The following is a 20,867-nucleotide window of genomic DNA, read 5'->3' as shown; positions in this document are numbered from 1 at the left end:
GACTTGCGCTGCAGAAGGAGGGCCTCTGTGACTGATATATTATTATAGATCACATTAGATTATTAATGACGTATTGATGCGTACGACTCGTGCAGCTGCTGTTGCTCGAGGCCCCCGCCTCAACACAAATCACACACGATAAATCGCAGGAGTTGTTTGATGTCTAATGGCAGAGCAGGAAAAAGACCTCCTAAAGACATTTGCATCAAGGTTTAGGACTTCTGGCTACGTGTGTGTGTGTGTGTGTAAAATACAGTGGAAATGACACCTCTTTAGGCCTTTAGCAGTTATTCAAATGAAACCATTTGAGAAGTTTAGAGGGGAATATTTTCTGTGGCGCAGCTGCTGACGTGACATGGAGCCCTAACTACAAGCTGCTTCAGGGGGACGCGAGCCTCCGCGTTTTAAAAGAAAAACCTTAATCTACAGAAATAAAGTGAAGCGAAACATGTTGTTTGTTATTAATATCACCTGCAGATAAGTGGCTTTAAAAGCACAATAAGTGGAAAATGTGCGGTGTAAAACATTAAATTATGCTTCAGTGCGGTACGTGAGTAAACGTTTCCAACCCCGAGTGCCGCTATTTTTATTTATGTGAATAATCTAAATAATCTCTCCACCACCTATTTGTTTCTCTATGACCGACAAAAGACAAGTAAATGTGAATGCGGAACAAACAACCTCCAACCTTCAATTTAATGCTAGCGATGCCAACCGCAGGCTTTCACTTGTTTGTAAAATTAAAGCACTGGGAGCAGAGCAGCCAGGGAGAAATCATTAGAGAGGAATCCCAGGCATATGGCTGGCTTTTGTCGGCTCCCCTCCCCCTCCCTTCTTTCCCTCCTGCCGTCCGCTCCGCAGCAGCAGCAGGACAGAGGTAGTTCAGTTTTTGAAGCCGTGGCATGAATGATCTCATCTGAACCTGATCTCCGCTTTCCCTGCCGTCGATCCTATGACCGAGACGGGAATAAAATAACACAAACACGAGGTGAGTACGGCTACCCAACCACCCGTCGATAGTCGTTTTAACCGGGTACCCGGGTGGCCCGTTTGTTGATTTTAGGAACTTAACAGCCCCGCCGCGGCGAAAACTCTTGTTTTTGGCTAGAAAGGAGGAAGGACCGCGGAGGATGTGTGGGTGGGCGCTTTTGGCTAATTAGCTTTACGTTTGTTAGCATTCACTTTATTGTGAGTTTAAAGGAAATGGAAAAAGAAGGCCAAACTGAGATGAATGCTAAGTATTTGTACCTCCGCTGAGGTATCGTTTATTTTCCGTTTCACTGAACATCTTAGCCCAGTTAGCTAGCGGCAGCTCATGAGCGTAAAGTCAGATCCATAGCATAGCTAGCCGGCTAGCTGTTAGCTACTAGCGCAAAATGGCCTCATTGTCGCTCGGTGGCTCTTGATGCTGAAAAGACAAAGCATGCGGCAGTCACGGCCAGCAGCTCCGAGGCGCACTTCACAGCCACCACAATGCCTCTAATTTGTCGGCTGATAGTGGTTACATCACGTTTTTGACGGAGAAATGGCGAAGTAACTGCCGCCGTGTTGAAAGTTTATTTATTAATTTAGTCCGGCGTGCTGTGAAAGTGCTGGGTTTTCAGTGTGCGGTGGGGGATGGGTCATGCTAGGAGCCATTGACGTAAAGCGAGGCTGCATTTTGTTTGGCTTCTGGCTCCTAGCATAATACAAGAGGTCTGTTAAGTACAAATGTTTTACCCAATACTGTATGTAGTATCGCTGTCTTAACGTATTTATAACTGTGTAAATATAGTACCTGACTCCAGTTACATTCAGTAATTTCAATGAGGTGATTTTTTTTGCACTTGATTACTCATTTCCTGTATCTCCTAGACACGTTTTTGAACATCATATGTGTCAGCATTTTCCTTTTAAATTCGTTAAAACAAACTGTCTAAACTTGCTGGACATTCACAAAAGATCAGGAATGTGTAGGTTTATATTGGAGTTTGGAAACGACCTGTAGTTGCATCTCAGTCACTACCACAAAGCATCTATAGCAGACAAAATATCTATTAAGATCAATATAACGCATTAAAAGTATGCACAATAGGACAATAACCATGCACAGTGAATTTTATAATGTTGACAAAAAATAGTCCATGTCATACGTTTTACCAGGCTGTAGTTTTGTGTAATTGTATCATGAGGTGTTTTGTTATTTTGTTCAAAAGGCTGTTCATGCAGTCTTGTCCATCATTTTGCTGTAAATCTCTTAGAATTGATTGAAAACTATAACTGATAATTGATTTAAGAAAACAATAGCAGCACTATTGGTAACTGTGTATCCTTATTAATGGATAAGTACACGCAGTTTTTTGGCCTTAGTTGTGTAATGGATGTTTGTCTGCTAAAGCTGCAAGATCAGATTGATCACCGTATAGGTAATTTCCAGTCTGATGAGGGTCTTTTTTTTGTTACGATTTCATGTACATGACCGTGTAGATTTTTGGTATTTACAGGTAATATCCAAGAAGAATCCTTGAAATTTAACTGCAGAATGCTAACCTATGGGGTGTTCAAAAAACATTTTGAAACCATTTATCAATATACTTGTAAAAAAAATCTGCCTTGTCCAAAACTGTTTTTTATAAATACTCTGTGCAGTATTGCTTTCTCTCAGGTTATAGGTCTTGGTGGTTGTATTTTATTTTCTCTTTGAATATTTACACACTGTTGTTGTTTTTCCTTTAGGGAGATAGTGCTCTCTAGTGTCTCTTATTTAACAGGGACCAGCACAAATGCACTACACATGAAGACAACATTATGTCCATAATTTCTTTTCCCCACTCGCTGTATTTTACCTTCATAAATGACTTTTTTCCTGTTCTGTCCACTGTTAGGAAATGTTATTCTGTATGCAAGTGATGACTCAAAGACCTCCAGGCTTCCACAGCCACCCATTGCACATTAGCTCCACTTCAGTATGGATAATGACTTTTTAAAGCATGGTGCTGATTCCAGATAATTAATCCTATCAATCAGGTGACGGCAGTAGCTGTAATTTAATCTTTCTTTCTCATTTTATGTCAGGTTTTCATGTGTGTGTAAAGAAGTACAGTACCTCCCTACATTGACGTGTGAAGTAAAGGAGAGTTTGTAATCAATTCCTAATTAGAAATCATTACATTTTGATCATATGTTGATTAAATCAAGAGTGTTCAACTATGTGGTGTTTTTGGTTGTATAATCTTGCCCAACAAACCTGAGTGCTACAATGTGTTAACTGTAAGATGTGTTTTACACAGACTGTCAGTTACCTTTTGTCTGGCATCCTCTGATGAAAATGGAAAGAAAAACATTTATATTTGTTGATATGGATAAGAATGACAAGAATAACAGCAGAAAAGTGTGCAGATTGTCTTCTGTAAACCCTAATGCTATGCTTTTACAGTCCAACTTGTACCAATACTATTTTCATTGTACCCCTGGTTTTACTTTTTGTGAATATTTTTTTAAAAATGTATCACAAATAGAAATTCAGAGCAAGTGGAACCATTCACCCACAGGCTCTGCCCACAGGTTTTTGCACAGAGGAGACACAGCCGGACACTGCAGTCTGTTTTTCTGTCTGATGGAAAAATTAAATGCCACAGGCTGCTGTCCGGAGCTCAGTCTCCTATTTACTTGCATCTCGTTTATTTTGGGGAGTCAGAAGGCCTTTAATGTTGGCAGGAGTGTTGTTTTGTTCCTCAGTGTGCGCTCCAAACGGTGTGTAATAAGGAAGTTGACTCTACTTTTCTTCCCCCCCCCCCTCAGTGAAGAGAAAGTGAAAATCTTGTTCTACTAGTTTTTGAAGCGTGTCGTGTGTAGACCTGGAAACCTGATATCCCTTGTAAATACTAGTGGCTCCTGGTGGTATATTGTATTGTAAACACTGTAAATGCTGTTATTTTCCATATTCTTGTCACCTTTACCCCTTAAAAGCACCTTATTGATTAGGATATTTTCTTGATCACAGGTGGCAGTGGGAAAGAATATAAGTGCACTGATCATGTAACTTGAGTGCTGTTTTTGTTTTCTGACTAAGGTCTCTCTGGTCTGTGCTTACTTTGATGCAGCGTCGGCATTTAGTTGGTAACCATGCTATTTTCGGTGGCTCAGTGGTTTGTTAAAAGTGTGGTTGTTCCGCCCAGCAGGAGTCTTGCCTCAGACTGGCCTAAAATGGGCAGAAATGGTGCTGAACAAAAGCTGCTTGTCGCTCGTACAAAAGTACTTGAAGCGTTGCAGCCGGGACCAAGCTGCATTGCTATTGCCTGTGCCTCTCAACAGGAAAGGTATAGCAAACTTTAAGAAAAAAACTACAACAGACAATTCACTGTTTACTGTAGTTCATAAAGTGTGTAAAACCTGTAGTGTTTATTGATTAAGTCACAGCTGCTGTTGAGCAGATTGTAGTCCTATTTCCCTCATGTCCACACACCAGTACTGCACCACATAGCCTCATTACATCACACGTTACATAATTAATTACATGGCACTTACTCTTTTCACTATGACTTTAGCTAGTGAAAATCAGAACAGTAGGCATTTTGTGTCTTTGTCAGAGTGATAAATTAGCTGATGCTCCGATAAGTTTTGCTCTTGTATGTCTGACTGTGTTTCTGTCTCCTCGCCGTCGCCACAGAGAGACAACATGTTCCCGAAGGGCACCAAGCGCAAGTTCTCTGACTCCGGAGAGGAGCCGGTCTCCAGTGGTGACCAGGGCCCGCCGGCAGCTTCATCTGTGGCGGCTCGGACGCTGTCGTCCTCTTACAGCCTGCAGCGGCAGTCGCTGCTTGACATGTCGCTGATCAAGCTGCAGCTCTGCCACATGCTGGTGGAGCCAAACCTGTGCCGCTCAGTCCTCATCGCTAACACGGTGCGGCAGATCCAGGAGGAGATGACCCAGGACGGCACCTGGCAGATAATGACCCAGGCCCTGGCGGCTGCACAGTGTCCCGCAGACCGCCTGGTGGCCACCGAGGTGCTGTGCCGGCAGACGGACGCAGCAGCTCAGGCCGGGCAGAGCCCAAAGCCCTTCTCCGTTGTTGGTCTGGAGGAAGGCTACCACTCTGAGGAGGTGGTGATGGAGGGAGATGTGGAGACGGAGGTCACCATGTCCACTTTGTCGCCCGTCTCCCCCCAGCTGTCCTCCGCTTCTTACCTGGCGGGTCCCTTCGGCATGGGACCCTGCTGGGAGGAGGAAGAGGAAGACGGTGAGTGCGAGGAGGATGAAGAGGAGGACAGTGAGGAGTGTGTGTCGGAGGGAGAGGAGGGAGACCGGGACCACCTCAGTGCAGACTCCAGGACAGGGGAGCAGGTTTTTGGGACTTTTGAGATCAAGCACCCGGCGCCGCCCCCGGACCCTGCGCTCGAGGAACTGTTTTCAGACGTGGACCCGTCCTACTATGACCTCGATACGGTGCTGACAGGCATGCAGAGCGCCCCGAAGATGGGGCCTTACGATCTGCTGGAGAGCCTTTCCTCCCACGGGCCGACGACTCTGAGCTCCAGCTCAAGCTGCAGGTCAGACCTGAATGAACTGGACCACATCATGGAGATCATAGTGGGATCCTGAAACGCAGAACGTTCTTCTGGCCTGTACTGATCCCTCAGACTCTTTCCAGATTATGCACAGTACACATGTGCATGTCCTGTGTGTGGTTTTGTTACACATGGAGATTGTTGCAGGTTTTCGGACAACGTGGGAAATTAACAGCGAGCCAAGTAGATTTTGGGTTTGGTTGTTAGACGTGTAGTTAGTCCTGTCTAACAGCCACTTGGGCAAGTCGGCAGCTGCTGTTGGGACCTTCATCTTTTAATTAAAAAAAAAGAAAAAAGAAAAAAAAAAAGCAATTGGCAACAGTCAGGGTGAAATGGATGAATTTTGGGACTCAAAAGTCATCCTGGCCTGTGGGCGAAGCAGTTAGTTTCCTACTTTGATGAAATCCAAAACATGACAATATCTGTGAGAGGGCAAAGATAATTACCTATACCATGATGCATTCTTATTTACATACTTTCCATGTTTACGTCTGTCATACATTCTGTCATACTAGCTCCTCCTGGTCGTATTCTCTGCCATTTTGTCCATTTCTATTTATTGTTACATGGACTGAGGAACCTTTCATCACACTACATACACCAGAAACCAGAACAAATTGTAAATCCAAATCTATGAATCAATGCATATTTTCCTAAAGATTTGAGCAATTATGAATGGAATATATGTATATGTACGTATGTGTATATAGAAATATATTTTTTGCATTATACAGCTGGGGGATTTTGCAAGTATCATTTGATATTATTATTTTTTTTCCCTCCCAAGCGGTTTTTAAGATTTTAATGTAGCCAGACTCGAGACAGTGTCTTCCCACGGTTTGGTATAACAAGTCGACTGTAACAGGTGTCAGGACTGGCATCGTCACACTTTATAGGCGCTGTTTTTTCATTTTCTCAAAGCTTTATGCAGGGCAGGGGGATTAAGTGCCAGCCACCAACCCACTGCTGGTGAAGATTTGACTGTTCTTGGTAAGTTAACAGTATCCAAGTTTCCTGCACTGCTTTACATACAGATCTAATAACAGTAACAGCTTTTCCTGAAGCATTTGGAGAAACCACGGGGTGATAACTGCATCAAGAAGCCATATATCTTTCTCTCATTTGTCAGTACAAATGAAGCATTCTGTGTGTTAACCCAAACTAATTTATTGTTTTTATTTATTGTATTTATTATATCTAGGTACAGACATGCCACATTGACTCAAATCAACCACAAGGCCTGATGAAATTATCCAAATTCTGCCCTCCGTTTTGAATGCAGTACCTATTTATTCCTCACATTATTTTTTTTAATTACTATTAGTAGTAATAATAAGCAGACGAACCGGGTTACTATTCAGATCACTATGCAGCTCTGTCATACGTGTTTCAGAATGATTGTATACGACTCACATGTCCTTTAATTCCTTTATGCAAACAGTTGCCTTTCTTGTAAAGATGTGGAAAATCATCAGAAAAATGCGTTTTTTCAAAATTGTTCCTTGTCATCGTGATGAAGAGATTAACTCAGGCAAACAATATGTATTGACAAAAATACAGTATTACGACACGCTAATACCTTACCACAACACTCCTGAAGGATGTCACTCTGGTCTGAATGGGAGCTAGAACTTCAAAGACTAATTACCGTTGTAAAATGTATGCATTTTTTTATATTAAGGAAAAAAAACATTGTAGCATCTTTGTAAATATTTTTTATAATAAAAGGTGCAACTATTGGTTGTGTGGTGTGGCAGGTTTCTTTTTCTACAGTAACTCTTTTTAGTGCTTTTGTCACAGGCCTGTGCTGACCTTTGGATTTAGGTGAACTTAAAAGTTCAAGTATTCTCATTGCCAACAATAGTTCCAAATGATATTTCCTCTTAATGCTTTGCATCTTCTCTATCAACTCTGTTGCCCGTTGGATTTACTGAAGACAAAGTCTTAAAAACATGTTTCAACATATTTAATTTGGTGAAGCAGCTGAGCTCTGCAGGGTTTAGCTCACGTCAGTCAAACTGGGTGTTTTTGGTGCATGCAGTGCAGATGTTTATCAGATTAAACACACACGTCACCCAGTGATGAGTTTTTAGTCATTTTTGGACAACACTGGAGCAGAGGAATAACATCTACATTATCGGGCTCTGGATACATCACATCCATTCATCTTCTATACCGTCAGGGTCACGCCGGGGGGCTGGAGCCTATCGCAGAGGCGGGGTTCACCCTGGACTGGTCGAAAGGTGGACAAAGACAGACAACCACACGCACACCTCGGGGCAAAGTACAGCAGCCAATAAACCTAATGTGCATGTTTTTGGGATTGTGGGAGGAAGCTGGAGAACCCACACAGAAGGTCCCAGACTGGGATTCAGACCTGGAACCCTCTTACTGTGAGGCCACTGTGCTAACCACTGCACCGCCATGCTGCCACATTTATATAGGATCAGATTACTGTTGGGTTTGGGACTTATAGAGTATTACCATATTTAACCGTGAAGACACTTTCTAGCATGGACTGTCCAGATGCAAACATGATTGTTACTTCTCACTCAGAGCAACAGGTAGTTAATACAACAACACCTGAGTGTACCAGACAGACCAAAACACTCAAGTGGCCAAACATACAGTAAAGATTCACAATTCTTTTTAATTGTAGTAATACAACGCTTTTCACAGTGGGGTGTGGAGGACGAGCTCGGGAATCTGCATCTGTTTTTAGAACACAAAATTAATTTCAAACAAAAACCTGATTTAAATCAGATAATATCTGATTATATAACGAACATTCAGTGCTGCAGCTGAGCTCAAATCTTGCAGAATTTGTCCTCGGAATGAATTTCCACGAGAGCTGCCAAGATCGGGTAAATCCTGAAGGTCAAATACTTTATTCAAGGACACTGCTCCACTAACTGCTGAGTCTGCTCGTACTTCCACAAGGAGATCTTTCTTCATTTGTAATAAAAATGCTTTAAGTGACTTCGATGGGACTTGGCTGCCGTGGTCCTCACGTGCTCTCACATGATGACGTTGGACCATGAGATTCAGCATTCGATATGCAGAGACTTACAATGGATTCAGCATAACAGGGCTATTGTCTGTCTGCAGCTCAGGACACGGCTGACAGCTAACCTGTTCACTGTGGATTTTCTATTAATAATTAATGCAACAGAAGAGGGACACTTTATCTTCTTAAACATGTGGCAATTAAATAGAAACCTTGAAAATCTTGTGTGAAAATGTCAAATGGTATTTGCAAAATTCTGGCTTCGTCTGCATGTTGGCCTCTTGGTTTCCCTATAGTTAAAGATTAATGGCCTCTCGGTGACTCAGCAAAAAGGCAGCCCGAGGAAAGACCAAGTCATCAGAGAAAGACACTATTGTGTCTTACGACGCAGCAACAGAGAAACGGTACATGAGACACACAAGAAATCCAAAGTTTACACCATGTGATGATGGAGGGCATCTTTCTGCACTTCTGACATGTCCAGAAGCAATTCAGCAGCATATACAACATACTGTACTCACTATACGTGTGCTGTCTGCTGTCACCACCTTTGCAGACATGCGTGGGTTAGTCAGAGCGAACCAGCCACAGGTATCATGCTGCCTCCAGGTGCTTCTCATAGAGATCTCACTTGAGAGCTGTAGTCAAGACAACCAGTTCTCCTAAATTCATTAAAACATTTTGGCTTTGGTTAAATTCTCTGGTTGTCACGCAGAGATCGACTTCTTCAAACAAACTACCATAAAACAACTAACCGAGAAGGTCTGCTGTTTGTAGCAAACACTTCCACTATATAATCGACTATCCTCTCTGTGCAGAAAGGTTAGGATTTCCCCACTTCATCTCGTAGCTTTAGTGAATTTTGGATCTTTTGGCACTGATTTAAAGAGCTTCTGTACATCTGCAGTTCGGGTTTTAAGGTGGATTTTAATGGACATTCAGTTGTCACAAGAACACCACTAAATGTAGCTCAGCAAGCAGTGAGTGCCATCGTCTCTTAATGCTGAATATCTGCTTTCTGTTCAGAAGAAAACGAGGAAAGAAGAAGTAGAAAGTGCGGCTGTGACAGCGTCAAGAGGAAGACGGGAACACGTGAATATAATTTCCTTATTTGGTGTGTGCCTTTGCTGTGTTTCCGGTCACTTCTCCCCCTTCCTCTCTGAGTCATCGGTCCCTTTAAAATGCTGCGTTCGGGTGCCTACTGTAACTAACCAGGTCTTCTAGATATTTCTAGCACACATTGATTTGTTCAACAATATTTTATTACATAAATACTGATATTGATTCTTCATTTTATGTATTCTGTTTTGGCCCCAGTTATATTAAAACTCAAATGACAACTGTTGTAATTGCTGAGTCAAGAGGTTTTTTGCATCTAAAGATTTATAAGTAAATGCAGAAACCCTGTTTTTTTTTTTTTATTCTAAAAGGGAACATGTGACAAAAGTTAACATCATGCCTTTCATAAATCACAGCACTGGTTCAACTGCTATTAACTGTACCTTTGAATTAAAGTCATCATTGTCATCTTTTCTGGGACATCAGTGGCTTTAGTGATAATGAGATACTTTTCTAGTTCTATAAAGGCTCATAACCTTTGAGAACTTTAGTTGAACAGTTTGAGTGACTGCAGTCTGGAGATGCCTGTAGTTCTAACAGACTTTTATAACCTGCAAACGCATAATGTTCTCCTTTATGGACTGCAAAATGGGACCTGTTTAAACAAAGATGGCAGCAGGAAAATAAGCAGCTGTCAACACCTAGTGCACTCTGTTTTATGTCAAGAAACAGAGGAGGTTATTATCATTATTATTACGGTTATATTTTACTTTTTTCAAAGTAAGGTGCATCAGATCATCAAAACTAGTTTAGCGTGCCGCCCCTGAACGCAACGTCGGCTCGCGGTCGGAACAACCGGCCGCACATTCGCTGCCCCGTGAGTGGCGGAGGCGGAGGTTTGATCAGCGGGTCAACTGACCAATCACATCTCCCGATTCTCCGCGGCTCCGCCCACCACTCCCCTCCCCCCTCCCCGTTGCCGTGGATAGACCGAACATTCCTCATATTCCTGGGGCTCGGTAGTAGAGGAACGCGGCGCGGAAACGAAACGAGCCGAAGACACGACGGATTCACTCAGCTCATGACTCTTTCGAAGGGCACGTAAGGTTGTCTTAACCTCTTTTTTATATCCGCTTAAAATGTCTTCAAGTTTTTTTTCTTTGTAACTTGATTTAAGCGCAGCTTGTGTTTCCACTCTGAAGTCCGGGGACCGTGAAGGGGTTCGGGGTGTTCTTAGGGGTCCTGGGCAAAACAAGTAGGATGGAGGGAAGTTTTTGTGTAATGTTCCTTCAATAAGAGAGGAAATTGTAGGATTAAACGTTGTAACAACGCATTTGACTTTGTCGGTTGTTCACCTGTCTGTGAAGTCTGAACAGGCAGCTTCTGGTCTCTTCAGATGGGGGTCAAGCTCTTATCAAACGGGGCTTCATGTGTGCCCGTTTTTCAAAAACACATTTGAGGGACTGATCTATGCCTAACGAAGCCATGTCTGTCTGGATGAGTAAAGTCTCTCAGCCTGCAGGGTTGTCCCTCAGTGACTCACAACAGTCATAATGTTCACTTCAAATCTATTAAATAGAAAGACACAAACATGTTAACTGTAAACTTGTGGAGTCTGAGCAGAATTTGCTTGCTTCCGGTTCGTGGAAATGTGTTTTTGGAGGTGATCAGTTGAAAGTGAATGGGAAACTACCCGTGTTTGCTATGTTGGAGCTGTTACATAAACTGGATGCAAGGTTTGTTACATGGCAGTGCAGTGCAGCCTGATGTGATCCTGAATGTGTCCTCAAAGAATAATCTCAGCTGTTGTTGTCAAAGTTGGTTTTGTCTTTGCTGTCAATCAAGCAGAAAGAAAATCGCCACAACACAAATGGGACTGTGTGACAGAGCCGCAACAATTAGTCGATTAATCGATCAGCCATGGAAGGGAAATTAGTTGCCAACTACTTTGATAATGTATTAATTCTTTAAGTCATTTTTCAAGCCAACTGTCTGATTTTAGGTGGTTCTGGCTTCTTAAATGTTAGGATTTGCTGCTTTTATTTGTCTTATATGACAGTCAATGTAGAGTCTTTGGACTGTTGGTTGGACAAAAGAATCCATTTGAAGACATCACATTGTGCTCGCAGAAATATTCATCAGCATTTTTCATAATGATTTAACATTTTACAGACCAAACGATTAATCCCGACTCCGTTTTAAATTATATACTTAATATCCTAAGTTTGATTGAGTAGATTTTGGTAGAGGTTTGACCAAAGACAGTAAAATGTCACTTGATACCCGTGATTTTCTTTTTTTGGCCATAAAAACGGTACACAGGTGAAGATATAAAAATGAGCTGCACTGCTATAGAAAACAGTATAGCGGTCTTATAGATGCATGTTGCTGAAATGCGCTGTACATGAAGTGTGACTGGTACTCTATTTATTAATCTAGGTCGATGTTGGGTCGCGGTGTGAAACGGAAGTGGAGCTGCCTGGAGGAGCTGGAGGCCGAGAGCCTCCCTGCCGCTGCAGAAAAGGAGAAGAACGGGGACGAAGACCCGGAAGATGAGAGCGGGTTCCTCGTGGCTCCGTCCAAATCTGACATGAGCCACCTGCAGCAGCGTCAGCTGGTGCTCGGCCTCTGCTTGGAGAAGCTCCAGCACTACCAGGCTGGGGTGGAGCTCAGCCTGCGCCGCTCCGTGTTGCTCATCAACACGCTTAAGCAGATCCAGGAGGACATGCAGAGCGACGGGGCAGGACCAGAGGTGCTCCTCAACGGCGTCCACGCCGACTCCTGCCTTCTCAGAGACGACATCAGGGAGGACATGGCGGTTACATGCCCTGGCTGTGCGGAGGGCGATGGCGACAGCCTCTCCCTGTCTCCGCCGCTGTCCCCAGAATTCCCCTCTCAGGAGGCAAACAGCTCACCCGATCAGCAGAAATCACTTCCCGCTGCGACGATCAATGCTTTCAGCGATGCAGTAAACGCCATGGGCTACCTCAGCGACCTCGCCCTGGACGACATCTTTGAGGACATTGACACATCAATGTACGAGACTTCAGATCTGCCTTCCGCCTGGGCATCGGGCTCACTGTGGCCCGTCAGTTTGACGCTTTGGGGGGACGAGGACGTTAAAACGCGCTCGTCCAGCCACGCCTCAGCTGGGAGTCTCCAGTCGTGTCTGATGGACCTGAACGAGCTGGACCACATCATGGAGATTCTGGTAAAGTCCTGATCGACAAGACGAACTCCTGAACATTTACTGCACTTCGAGAATCCAGAATTCTGAGGCTGATCACAGCTGCTCCAGTTGAAAGCGGAGACGGGGAACAAGGACTGATCTGAGAGACGAAGGACTTAAATGTGACCTTGGATTTTTAAGGCTCCATCTGATATTTTGGTTGAAATTAAGATTATGTGCACAAGCTTTTGCCTCAAATTGGACATGAAATATTTATTAAAGGGAGGGGGGTCTAAAATGTCTCGTGACATTAGGAAACATCCAGCCATCCAACACTTTCATACTGTATATATTATATATATATATATTTATATATATATATTATATATATTTATACATTTGTGTATAAGATGGGTAACATGCAGAAATTTCTACAAGTGCCAGTAGAATTGAATGGTAGAAAGTATTACTGTTGACAATCAACAAGGAGACCAATTTCTGCGTACGCCTTAGCACAGCTAAGCTAACAGCTCTGCACTTTCAGGACAGTTCATATATTGAGTAATGAGTGAATAATCTGCAGTAAAAGTACATGAGGCACGTCTAGATGTACACTGTTGGTACACCAAAAGTGCAGTGCAACACTTGTAAAGGAAGTGTTGTAACGGACAGAGTTAAGCAGCGCAAACTGATGCCATGTAACAGTATGAGTGTCTGAAGTGGACTTTCCTTAATTCTGTACAAATGTGAACACAGATGGAACCTTAAATTTCCAGTTTCGTGGTGTTTATGCCACTTTTCTCTCCTGTTTTAAAGCAGCAGCACCTCTCTGAGTTAACCCACTGCTCAGGACGAAGAAACGTGAGCTGCCATGGTTGTCGCTCAGGCTGTTAAATCAGACCCGGGTTGATTATTAATTGAAATCCCTTCAATTACTCAAGAGAGTGTGTTGCAGCCGGCCAGGAGGGCAAAGGCCTGGGATTCCTTTCAGTACTGGGACTGAATGGCTTTTATTGGCCCATGTAAGATCTTTAAATTAGAAAGTGACTTCAGCCAAGAGTCTTGATGGCTGTGGTCATGCAGTCAAAGAGTGGACAGTGTTTTGGCCTGTGAAAAGAAGGATGTGGCTACTGAATTTGGGGATTCACCAGCCAAAGAAGTAAGTTTCCATCCCCGGGAGATGAATGCTTCACGTCACATCAGAAGAACCATCGAAATGGGTGGCATCTTGTCGCTCCGGTATAGAAACGGTAAAACGTCTAATGTTATTCTTATTTATGAATGAAAAATCAACCACAACTGCAGCAGATATTATTTGTTCTTTGTACGTAGAGTCTTTTGTTTGGGTGTGAGTGTAACTTATAATTCATATTCTTTATGACCTTGTCCTGTCAGCGTACTGGCCGCCATCAGGTCTGCTGCTTTTGCCCCATTTGTGACACCAAATGGAGCGAGATCAGAGCCTCGTATAAGAAACACATTTTTCCTTACACCACAAGGTTGACGTGAACAGTTTCTCTGCCTCGGCAGCTCGTATTTACGGTAAATGCAACACGTCGTGAACGCAGCATGAAGCATGTGTTTAAATAGTAATGTAGTGGTTCTGACTGAGGAGCTGATCGCCTCGAGTCAACAATCAGGACGACTCTGCCATGTCTCAGAATTGTAAATGACAAACAGAATTCTATGTATTTTTATGGCCATGATGGTATGAATTTTTATGGCAATGTTGGGAGTTTTTTTAAAAGCATTTTTATATGTATTTCTACCTTAAACTGTCCCGTGGAAGAGATGCAGCAAGTGAAGGACTAAATTGAAGCAGATGTTGGACCTTCACAGTATGTGGTTTACACCTGTTCTACCTCCTGATGTTTCTGTTTGTTGTCGGTCTACCTGGACACTCCTGCTTCACACTGCGAGCCACGGACTATCCGTCATGCTAAATAATCGCTGATTATTTTATCCTTTTAACTCAGCTGAAAATCCAATGCTTTTCCTGTCAGACCAAAGCAATCCGTCCTCGCCTCCATCTCTCCTCTCACGTCGACAGCGTGCCTTACTACTGAACCTAATTTTTTTACTCGCGGTGAGGTTTTTGTGGCTGAGAACGGTGGCGAGGCGTTATGTAAAGCCCGAACCGCCATCATTTCTTCCTTCTTCTTGGCCTTTTTCAGCGCTCAGTGAACACTAGTGGCATATGAGCTTAATGTATCCTGACAGGCTGACAGTGAACTAGCTGAGGGAGGAGGTGGCAGTGAAAAATAAGAGGAGGAGGAGGAGGAGGAGGAGGGGTGGCAGAGGAAGCAGTTTGCGTCACTCGCTCAGTGGGAGGGACTGAGAGCTTGTTTTGCCCTCACTCAGACAACCGACCAATCACACGAGCCGTACAAGGAGCACGCAGCAGCTCCAACAACAACAACTTGTTTTTGCTCCTAATGGCTCTGCACAGAAACCCAGTGTGAATATGTTGGCCTTCAGCCTGTGAAATAAATCCACTTTTATGTTATTGTTTTGTTTCATTTGCATAATCTGTCTGACAGGACTGAATACGAGAAGCAGAAAACTACAGTGTTATTTATAATTGTATGGAAGTAGGGTCTGTGAAGCACAAGCTCTATGTCATTGATGCTGATTGTGATATAAATGTAACTGAAGGATGAGGTTGCCAGGTAATAAGATTATAATTAATAACGTATTGTATTTTTTGTGGAATATTTTATAGATTTTATTCAATAATACAGTAAAAATACCCTAACCGTCTCGTGTGAGTCTTCATTGCTTTGACAGCCACATTATGGAATATCACACACACACAAACATTTCACCCAGAAAAAACTGTTCAGGAAATAATTCCTGCCAGCCTCTCAAAAAACGTGCCTTCCTGCACATCGACCACACATACACAATGAGGTATCAGTCAGTCCATGACTGACTGCATGTGGTTTATGGACAGGCTCTGTGGAGGGTTTTTTACCCCGAGTGAGGCCTCTCAGGGAAAGCCTTCACGCCCACCTACAGCGTTAAAATGGTGGAGCCTGGTACACGTGGTCCACAGCCTGGGACGCTGCGACAGGGCAAAATCTCCCGACTATGTTGTCGCGCATATGGAGTCAAATGGAGGTAAAGACTGCCATCTGGTGGCCGTTTGACTGAAAAGCAGATGTGTGCCGATGGCGAAAGCATGACGGAGCAAATTCAAAAAAGGATGTTCAGCTGCATTAGTTAGTGCTGTGGTCTGACAAACACGATCCCAGCTGTTAAAGTGAGGTCTCCGGCGCTCCTCAGAGGCCCTCGTGCTTCTGTGGGAGAGACTTATGGATATGAAGGAATGTTTAACTTGTGCACAGTCATGATTAGCTGAGCTGAGAAGCGCTCTTTCATTTTTATCGTACTTATGGGTGTCTGGACTTGAGTCTGCGGCTGTGATGGCACCTGATTCTGTGTGAAATCACTAACTGAGTATTCACTCAAGTACTCGTGAGGTACTTGTACTTTATACTTGTACACAACACTTCAGAGGCAAATATTTTACTTTTCACTTCAACTTAAACCTATTGAGTTTTATTCTTTTGTGGACCAAAGTGAAGACTGACCAGAAGGAGGTTTTTTTCAATCAAATTTGATTTGATTATTATTAAAAATAGTCGTTAATTACTAATGTGCTCATTTGTAAGCAGAATTTCCAAGGATTAATTTCCAATAATCACAAGCGTCTGAGTGTCTGTAATTAAATCTGTCACTTTATACAAGAACAATAAAAAGCTTCCTATACGGGGATGAAATCTACTCAAAGGTGGATCTCAGTGGTGACTGGTTTCTGGTTTGTTTGTTTACTAGTTATGCATTTGTTTACTTTTTTAAAACAGATAACCATTTCTGCACAGAAACATGAATAAAACATAACGTAGACAGCTGCAGTAGGTCCTGTACACTGTAACTGCAGCCTCTGTTTCTGCTTGGCCTGTCAACAACATACAATAGATAAAGAAGACATGAGATGTATGTGCTGTTAAATGACTTTCTCCTCTCTTTGGCAGCTTAAACTTTCTTAACTTTAATTTTCGAATGCACTTCATCCGTCTTTCAGGCCATCAGACTGATTTCACTCACACGGGGTGAGCGTAGATGTTGTAACAGTAGATGTTGTTGGTGCTGCTGGAATTCAGGGAGTGGTCAACACGTGAGGAGGAGCAACACGTGCAACCGCTGCTAATGCTGCCATAACACACATGTGAAGACAGCAAATTCAAATGTCTGTCTGCCTGTCTGTCTGTCTGTCTGTCTATCTGTCTGCCTGTCTATCTGCCTATCTGTCTATCTATCTGTCTGTCTGTTTGTCTGTCTATCTGCCTGTCTGTCTGTCTGTTTGTCTGTCTATCTATCTGTCCATCTGTCTGTCTGTTTGTCTGTCTATCTGCCTGTCTGTCTGTCTGTCTATTTGTCTGTCTGTCTGTTTGCCTGTCTGTCTGTCTGTCTATCAATCTACCTATCTGTCTGTCTATCTATCTGCCTATCTGTCTGTCTGCCTGTCTATCTGTCTGTCTGCCTGTCTATCTGTCTGTCTGCCTGTCTATCTGCCTATCTGTCTGTTTGTCTGTCTATCTGCCTATCTGTCTGTTTGTCTGTCTATCTGCCTGTCTGTCTGTCTGTCTATCTATCTGCCTATCTGTCTGTCTGTCTGTCTGTCTATCTGCCTATCTGTCTGTCTGTCTGTCTATCTATCTGTCCATCTGCCTATCTGTCTGTCTGTCTGTCTGTCTGTTTTCTGTCTATCTGCCTATCTGTCTGTCTGTCTGTTTGTCTGTCTATCTGCCTATCTGTCTGTCTGTCTGTCTGTCTATCGATCTACCTATCTGTCTGCCTATCTGTCTGTCTGCCTGTCTGTCTGCTGGTACAGATGTCCACATGTCTGCCTGCACAGTGCTGCAGTGTGTCAGTCTGGGTTTAATGTTTCTCTGCAGGCAGACATTAGTCTACTGCGGTGGAGGAAAGCCGGGCTTTGGCTCCGTTCACCAGGCTGACTCAGCAAACACCGACAGAACAAACAACCTCTGCTGCTGCAAAACAATGGGACGGACCGTCTGGAGCGCACTGATCCAGCAGCGCAAATACACTTTCAATGTGTACAACTTCTTTCTTCTCCAGCTCCACAGTCCTTGTTTAGTGAAAAAATGTATATGAAAGTTAATTTCAAGTCAGTCCTTTTTAAAATCCCTCCTGGTGTTTCCATGCTGAGCTGCACTGGAAGGATGGAAACAAAAGCTTTGCACTAAAAAGACTTGAGAAGGTCTGATTAACTTGGACGGTTGAAGGTTGAAACATTTGAACACATTTTCACACTAAACGAGGACTCTGGATGGAAGTACATTACAGTACATTTAAGTCCACTTTTTATCTCAGTTTTGATTCGATTTGAAACCCTTTTTGAATCCATAATAAGATTGGGTTAAATGCACTGTTGAAGTTTTAAAGCTGTAATAAAAATACCTTTTAATCGTTTACTTAGTTATAATAGAGTTTAATCTGCAGAAATGTTCTGAGAGACAATCGATGACTAAAGGGACTCTTGTAACTAACTCACTCAAAATATGTAAAATCAGGGAAAAATGAAGCAACATGTACACGAGGAACACATTCCTTTTCCTCTGATTAGCTCCAGTGATTTACCAGATGCTCCAGACAGCGTGGAGGTTTGAGAACAGGTCCGAGATGTGACCTGATCACCCGCGTTCACGTTGAAACGGATTTGACCCGGCGTCTTCCAACTTATAGGCTCCCATTCATTTTTCACAGGGAAACAAATTAGCCGCTGGTATGTTGTTTTTCTTCTGACCGGACTCGCTGATTAACTGTACGATGCAGTCAGAGCACAGTGGTGATTTGTAGTGATGCATGTTTCAAAGGGTTGTGACCTCGGGCCACGTGGACTCTCTAACTGAAAGAGGGGCGGGGGGTTGGGGGGCGCGATGGGGAAGTCGGTGACCAGGTCATTTCCGAACAGCCGCTGCCAAAAACTCTCGCTGGATCTGATTTGGTGAAAATACTGAACTTTTTACTCCTGTTGGGATCTCTGGCCATGCGCTCTGGAGAACAATAGAGCGGCCTACATGTAACCCATAAAGCCTGAGTTAGAGTGACCAACTGTTAGAGACCCCACTCATGATGTGCAACTAGTCATAAATTCCTGAGTTTAAACTCAGAACCGGCATGGACATTGGCTGCATGCCAGCCATCTCCACGGGGGTCCGAGGTGACGTCACTCAGGTAATAAAAGGTCACTGCGACCATCAGCATGCGCTTTTTCCCCGTGCGTGCTGTGACAGTGAGAGCTTCTCCAGGCTCTCCAAGTGTCCAAACCGCCAAAAGGGAGCAACAATCAAACGTTTTGATTAACATCATTTTAGATCCCGGGTCACAGTTTCTGCAACTCGCAGGCCGAGAAACAGACTGCTGTATTTTCTCCGTAACTTTTCCTTTTTTCCTTTTACCGACGTGGATCGCTGGGCAATCAGCTGATCGCACGTTAACGAGCCGCGCGCCGACTTTGTTAAGGACGAAACAAAGTTTGTTAACTTTTTCATCGGTGATTTTCTCCGCTGCCGCCGAGAGATCAACACTCCGCATCATCAGAATAACGGACCGCCAGCATCCCGCCGAGGACGACGCTGCGAACGTTTCAGCGGATCATTATTTCAAACTCCGAATGATCGGAGCAACGCAACGTAAGAGGCTTATGTCTGGGCAGAGATAGTGTAACGTAGGATTGTTTACCCATGCTTTCTGTAACTTTTAAGTGCTGCATTCATTGATTTTAGTTTCCGGTCGGTCATTTCCGCCGTTTCAGCGAGACCGCGCGTCACCAGTTAAAGGACCAATAGCTGAGCAGATAAGCTCCGGTTTACTGACTCCGCTATTGTGTGGTGACACGCGAGTCTCTAAAGAATTAGAGCGGATTATTTTATTGGGTTGTGTTTCTTGTATTTTCATTTCTATCTTTCCTCACACTCTTCTTTCTGAACGGTGAGGCGAAAGTCCGAGCACGCGATCACGAACCGTAACCAAGGGGTACGTGGCGCTCAAAGGCTTCCGCCCATTGTTCCATTCTGTGACCACATAAGCAACATCACGTTGGTTATCACCATCTTGGCTCTGAATAATACGGCCGGCGTATTTTCGGTAGTCATTTGGAGTTTTGCTGAGTCATCACTTGCGTGTGACTAGTTGTTGTTTGCTGAGTCATCCTTCATGTGGTTGTTCATCCTGGTGTGCTGACCCCTCCTCATGTAGTCCTCCACCATTTTGGTTGTAGTTTCCCCACTCGCCATTCTGGTTGTAGCTCCTCCCCTCATGTGGCCATCCGCCATCTTAATTGTAGTCAGCCACTAGCTTGTTGTTAGCTGCTATCTTGCTAACCGCCATTTTGTTTGTTTTTAGCCTGTAGCTTGTTAGCCACCCTCTGGCTAGCTTGCTAACCGCCATCTTGTTTGTTTTTAGCCACTAGCTTGTTAGCCGCTGCCTGGCTAGCTTGTTAGCCTCCATACTATTATCATCTCTCTCTCTCACACACACCCATACACACACACACACACACACACACTCCTGTATATATGCACACCTATGTATAGATATACTCTTGATGCTGTACCTGTGTTATCTTAGTTAATAGTTAATGTGTGTTAATAAAACTTAGATTATAATGGTGTTTATTACAAAGTGATGCTTATCTATGGATGGTTGTTGCTGTTTAATAAATCCTGTTATAGTTTAACCTGTCGTTGTCTGTGGTTGTTGTGTATGTACTTGTAATAGCAGCTGAATTCATGACAGCCAGTGCTCGGAATCATCCTTCACAATTTTAAGAGACTGTTTTCCCATTAATTAATTTGGCTATTGGTCCCTGGTGACAGGGTGGTGCCCCGATATTTATGTGTATTAAGCATACACTGATTTTACTTTGATGATTATTTTCCATAATCATTGACTCTTTGCCAATAACCAAATTGCTCCTACTAAGTCGCACAACACTCCACTGCATTTATTTGAAAGCTTTAGAATAAACAACCCAACAGACAGAAATGCTAAAAC

The 20,867-nt window shown here is 43.4% G+C and overlaps 2 protein-coding genes across 6 annotated transcripts; both read left to right on the top strand.

Annotated features, from left to right (window-relative positions):
• The first annotated feature begins 708 nt into the window (after positions 1-708).
• Positions 709-7,286, top strand: cdca4 (cell division cycle associated 4). Of its 3 annotated transcripts, none has more exons than XM_046412442.1 (3): positions 709-988; positions 4,161-4,298; positions 4,649-7,286. In XM_046412442.1, the coding sequence occupies exon 3, from the start codon at positions 4,658-4,660 to the stop codon at positions 5,579-5,581; it is 924 nt and encodes a 307-aa protein (XP_046268398.1). In that variant the 5' UTR covers positions 709-988; positions 4,161-4,298; positions 4,649-4,657; the 3' UTR covers positions 5,582-7,286. The 3 variants fall into 3 exon arrangements, with proteins under 3 accessions (XP_046268398.1, XP_046268399.1, XP_046268397.1); XM_046412443.1 differs by having other exon boundaries at positions 4,158-4,298; XM_046412441.1 differs by lacking the exon at positions 4,161-4,298 and having other exon boundaries at positions 713-988.
• Positions 7,287-10,578: 3,292 nt separating this feature from the next.
• Positions 10,579-15,542, top strand: si:dkey-177p2.6 (uncharacterized protein LOC568712 homolog). Of its 3 annotated transcripts, none has more exons than XM_046412444.1 (2): positions 10,579-10,714; positions 12,053-15,542. In XM_046412444.1, exons 1-2 carry the CDS (start codon positions 10,695-10,697, stop codon positions 12,834-12,836), a joined length of 804 nt encoding a protein of 267 aa, XP_046268400.1. In that variant the 5' UTR covers positions 10,579-10,694; the 3' UTR covers positions 12,837-15,542. The 3 variants fall into 3 exon arrangements, with proteins under 3 accessions (XP_046268400.1, XP_046268401.1, XP_046268402.1); XM_046412445.1 differs by having other exon boundaries at positions 10,589-10,719; XM_046412446.1 differs by having other exon boundaries at positions 10,592-10,710.
• The last annotated feature ends 5,325 nt before the right edge of the window (positions 15,543-20,867 follow it).

The sequence above is a fragment of the Scatophagus argus genome, chromosome 15 (assembly GCF_020382885.2).
Source record: "Scatophagus argus isolate fScaArg1 chromosome 15, fScaArg1.pri, whole genome shotgun sequence".
In the NCBI taxonomy this organism is placed as follows: domain Eukaryota; kingdom Metazoa; phylum Chordata; class Actinopteri; family Scatophagidae; genus Scatophagus; species Scatophagus argus.
Note: the sequence above shows the minus strand (reverse complement) of the source record. Positions and strands in the feature narration are given on the sequence as shown.